Genomic DNA, 5,099 nt, shown 5'->3' with positions numbered 1-5,099 from the left:
CGCCCCCCGTCACGTGACCCATGCCACCACCGAGAGCCGGGCCGCCAGGGGAGAAAGAGTGGCCCTCGGCCCGAAGTGCGGAAACATCCGCTCTCTCTTCAGTCATCTTGGTTGTGGGCAGAGACGATTTCCTGTCTGCACGGACCGCCCCTTCGCTCCCGGTCCCCAGCAGTGTCCTAGTTCTATCTAACTGGGTTCGACTCAAGAGCTCCGAATCCATCGGTTCGAGACCCAGCCCCTCGGATTGTTGCTGCGCAACCTCAGTTTTCCCTTCCGAGCAATGTACATAATGTCTCCTTCAAAACAGGCGAGATGATGGCTGGGGAAGGGGCTCATTCATTTGTGGGCCATCGTTATGGACTCCTTGAGCCTGCACCCAGATCCTGTCCTAGGAGATGCGAGATGGTCCCAGGCCAGGGTCGGAGTGGCAGGTTTGGGGGCAGGTGAAGTGCGGGCATTCTATGTGAGGTTCTGGGGGAGACTTCCCCTCCTCTTTTTTCCTGCGGAGGAGGGAAGCCTCGAGGTCGCCCTGGAGCGGGTTGGCCCTGAGTAGGGGCCCTAGAGAAGCTTCAGGGGATGGGGGTGGGGGTCGGGGTGGTGAGGTCTTTCTGGGTGCGACCCTTGGGGTCGCCGGAATGGGTGTGGTGGTGGCTCTGAGAATGGTCTGCGGGGAAGTCCTCTGCGTGTGAGGCGGGACCGGGAAGGTCTGGAGAGGGACTCATAGGATTGCCACCTATGTGACAGAGCCCTTCTGTGTGGCGTCGCCGGGAAAATCAGTTTTTTATAGGAGGGAAGCAGCTGTCCCCTGTGTAGGGTCCGGATTTCTGGAGCGGGACGTCTGAAGAAGTCCTTGGAGGGTTGCCTCTGTTGTGCGTCAGAGAGAGCTTCTGAGCTGGAGATGTCGTTGTGACGTTTCGTGGAGGGAAGGGACAAGAAATGGGGGCGTCCTCAGCAGGTTGCCATAATATGTGGAAGGATCGCTGAATGGAGACAGTTTGGGGAGAAGTCTTCTAGAGGAGAGAATACTTGCTGAGTTTCCCTGTGCCGGGGTTGGGTGTGGAGGATATGAGCATGCTCCAAAGGTGCAGAAGATCAGTGTTTGGTGGAGGTGCAGAAATACATGAATGGGGGTCTGGGAGAGTTTTCATGGGAGGGGTGGCGAGGACAGGAATGTAGTGATCCTTAGGTCCTTAGGGAGTAGCTGCTTGTGTTGGCAAGGTCTTTGTGTAGGTCTCTGGGAGGTGGCTTCAATGCGAGCCCGCCGGCAGGGGGCTTTCCCGGAAAGCTGTCACACCTTTCTGGCCTCCGGAGGGAAGGAAGCGAAACTTTCTTCTTACTCTCCGCCGACCCCGCTGGACGCGGCTCCGGAAGCCGGGGGCTCCAGCCAGCTCGAGCTGCCGGTAGAGGGAGAGCGGGCGGCGGGGGTGGGGGTGGCGGGTGGGCGGCGGGGTGCGGGGCGTGCAGGGAGGCTAAGGCACCACCCCCGCTCATCCGGAAGAGGCCGGCTAAAGTCTTGTACTGCGATCCCGGCCCTTGTCCTTATTAGGGCATCCGGAAGCGGCTGGAGCTGGCCCTACGTCACTACTTCCAAATTTAGTTGTGGAAGTATGGCTGATAGAGTGGCGGGAAGGTTCGCGCACCGGTGTGGAGGGGGCGGGGGAGCTTGCCCTTAAAGGGCCCACACCACGAATGAAGAGAGCTGTTCGAACAATTCCGCGGTTTTTGAGCAACTGGAAATAGTATTTCTTGGAATGTTAGTGCGTAGCAGAAGGTGGGGCCGATGTGTTCTGTCTGCTGTATCTCTGCGTTGCTGAGTTTCCAAGTCCTAATCCAACTCCGCCTCCCCGGGAGCAGAGGCGGAGCTCGGCTGCGTCGTTTGGGGGGCCACAGCCACGTGTTCACTCGGCCTGTGTTGCTGCCGGGTCCTCCGCCTTAGGGCATGGACGCCCACGGTGGATTTCGTGCCGAGGGAAACTGAGGGGGATGTTCGATGCGGAACACAGAGACTGTAGCTTGGGCTGCGCTCCTGTCTGCAGATCCACCTCCCTTGGAGTGGCAACTTTGCCCTAGAGCCAGCCAGTGTGTCCCGCCTTCTTACCGCCTCCAAACAAGGGGAGTGAGGAGGGTGGGCGGAGGCTGGCAAGACAGGAATGCTGGAGACTCCACTGGTCCCCTTTCACCGCAGTGGCTCAAGTATTCGTTTAGCAAATATTGGACGAGTCACTGTCCCTGGATGTCCCCGCCTAAAGAAATAAGATACAACTACCCTCCACGGATGGAAGTGAGAGATCAATGAGATGTTTATGATAGGAAAGCCTTTAGCGCCTGGCACTTAGCAAGTGCATAATGTTAGCACCATTATTGATTTAAAAAAACCAAAACAGACATTAATTAGGCTCCTGGTAGATGGTAGATACAGTTTCCACCGGGGATCTACCGTTTGGAACTCAAGTTTTCTCGGGTGCGAAGGGAAACGTGCAGCCTACGACCCGCTGGGGTCTCCAGACACAACCGGTGGGTGGGCCCTGAGCACCACCCACGGCCCCCCTCCACCGGGCCTGCGCGCGGGTTCAGTGAGGGGCCCTGAGAAAGCAGACCACCCCGAGAGTTCAGTTTGGATTGGGGGACGCTTCTCTTCACAGGAGTTCGGGTCCCTTTTCTTCTCTCAGTAAATTCCACTCTGTCGCTTTAAGGAGTCTCTCGCCCAGGCGTCGCGGAAAGCCCGGATGCGACTCTCTGATTGGGCGGGGCGTCTCGGTGACTTCACTCCTGGTACAAAAGGGCCCGGGTGGCGGGCGCCCGGGCAGAGCGTCCTGGCAGTGTCTCCGCGTGGCTTGTCCTGCTGAGGGTTGCGTGAAGGAGCGCGTTGTCCGAAGTGCACCTGCCACCTGCCGTGCCCAGCCGGGAGTCTCTGCCGCCCTTGCCGTCCAGCAGCTATGGAAGTGCAGAAGGAGGCGCAACGGATCATGACCCTGTCGGTGTGGAAGATGTACCATTCACGCATGCAGCGCGGTGGCTTGCGGCTGCACCGGAGCCTGCAGCTGTCGCTGGTCATGCGCAGCGCCCGGGAGCTCTACCTCTCAGCCAAGGTGGAAGCCCAGGAACCCGAGGTGCCCTTGCCGCCCGTCCGCTCCCCTGACCCTCGCCTGCACCCGCCTCGGGAAGCCGCAGCCAAGGCAGCGACCGGCAACAGTGAGCAGCCCTCTCCGGAACCCATGGACACGCAGGAGGCACCGAGAGCCGAGGAGACCCCTCCCCGCTGTGTCCAGCGCCCCGCCAAAATCAGCCGCAAGCGGCGGAGCAGCAGCCTTAGCGATGGTGCGGACGCCGCTCTGGTTCCGAGCAAGAAAGCCCGCTTAGAAGAAGAGAAGGAGGAGGAAGGGGCCTCTTCGGAGGTCCTTGATCGCCTGCAGCCCCCTCCGGCGCAAGCGGAGGGCGCCTTCCCCAACTTGGCGCGCGTCCTGCAGAGGCGCTTCTCCGGTCTCCTGAACTGCAGTCCTGCTGCCAGCTCTCCGACGGCGTCCCCGGCGTGCGAGGCGAAGCCAGCTTGCCGCCCGGCGGACAACATGCTCAACGTGCTGGTGCGGGCCGTGGTGGCCTTCTGAGGGTTCCTGAGCGGCTATACCGGAGCCCAGATCGCGGGCCGACCCGTCGGCCAGAGTACGCAGACCCGAAGCGAGGCCCACCCCCGGGGGAGCGCTCGCGGAAGCCGTGGAGAGGAGCCGTCTCCCGGGCTGCCCAGAGGCCCCGAGAGGGACTCTGCCGCCGGGGAACCGTCGCTACCTGTGTGCAGCGGCGACGCCGAGGAGCCTGAGCCGGGGGCGCGGGCGCCTTCCCCCCCAGACCTGCTGCTCCCATCGGTGCTGTTTTAACGGACTGGGAGGTGAACCTCACCGACTCCTTCTGGAACTGGGAGAAGGGCTTGGTTCTTGAAACTCCTCAGGGTCGGACTTTTTTTTTTTTTTTTAAACTGGGGGCTATGCTGCCCTTTCAATAAGGTTTTTCAATCGTTGGTGTTTGCGTTTCCAACTTAAGAGAATTCCAGGCACTCCCCTTCCCCCTCCAGTGACATACTTGTGCAAGCGGTCATCGTTGCGTCATGGGGCAGACGTGGGGAGCTTCCTGCTGCCGTGCGTGGGTGGGGGCCGGGAGGAGGACCTGGGGTGTGGACCGCCCTGGGGAATGGGAGGAGGGCGGCCTGAGTCACTGCGCCTTGCTGCGGGTTATTGCCCGAAGCCCCTACGCCTCCGGTGGTAGAGGGCCGATCTAATTTCATTTAAAAATTTTTTCTCATGTGGTGCGTTAGAGGTGGGGATGTTCACCGTCTCAAGCTTGACCCTCAGACCCACAGAAACGATCAACCCGGACGTTCCTGGTCGGAATCACAAAAATGGGGGGAGCAATGTAAGGCTGAGCTGGGATCAGTGGCTGGCGAGACTGGCCAGTATGGGGGAGGCGGGAGATTCTCGCCAGGGCGTTTTGGGGTTCTGTTTGCCTTTACTGGTGGATTCTGGTAACTCCCTCTATCTGGACGTTTTGCTAGAATCGCCAGATAGGAAAATAAAGACCAATTGTATACAAAGTCTGTGCAGCCCGTCTGGTTTTCTTCCCTGGTGGGGGAGGGGCAGGGTTAAAGGGTCAAGAGCTGGCGGCGGCTTGCTGGGGCCCCAGAAACCGGTCTGACCGCTACCACGTGGGCAGAGTGGGCGGGAAGGGGCCGACCCCTTTTTGCCAGAGCACTTTCGTACTGGGCTCCTGGTGCTCCGATCTTTCCTTAAACGTCGCACGTTTGGCGGGATCTTGGACACACACCCCCTCCCTACACCTCTGGGTGAGAAGGCTTTCCGAGTTCAGATGTTTGGGGGATACTGCTGGGAACAGTGCCCCTAGCCGACTTGGGTATCGGGCCTCCTTTGGAGAATGGAAGGATAGCTACCCTCCCCCCACTTGATTAACTGAATCGGCAGGGTTCCCAGGATTGGGGTGGGGCTGGACAGGTGAGCTTTGGAGCGCCCTTTACGCCCAGTTCCAGTCTCAAGCAGTTTAACTGTGTGGCTCAGGCAAGGACCTGAGCTTCCAGCCTCAGTTTCCTCATACGC

General features: G+C 60.0%; 1 protein-coding gene across 1 annotated transcript; it reads left to right on the top strand.

Annotated features, from left to right (window-relative positions):
• Nucleotides 1–2,805: 2,805 nt before the first annotated feature.
• On the top strand, nt 2,806–4,582 carry IER2 (immediate early response 2). Its single transcript, NM_001075871.1, is given in 1 exon segment — nt 2,806–4,582. A coding segment is annotated over 1 exon segment (669 nt). The 5' UTR covers nt 2,806–2,936; the 3' UTR covers nt 3,606–4,582.
• Nucleotides 4,583–5,099: the final 517 nt, after the last annotated feature.

The sequence above is a fragment of the Bos taurus genome, chromosome 7 (genome assembly GCF_002263795.3).
Source record: "Bos taurus isolate L1 Dominette 01449 registration number 42190680 breed Hereford chromosome 7, ARS-UCD2.0, whole genome shotgun sequence".
Lineage (NCBI taxonomy): Eukaryota > Metazoa > Chordata > Mammalia > Artiodactyla > Bovidae > Bos > Bos taurus.
Note: the sequence above shows the minus strand (reverse complement) of the source record. Positions and strands in the feature narration are given on the sequence as shown.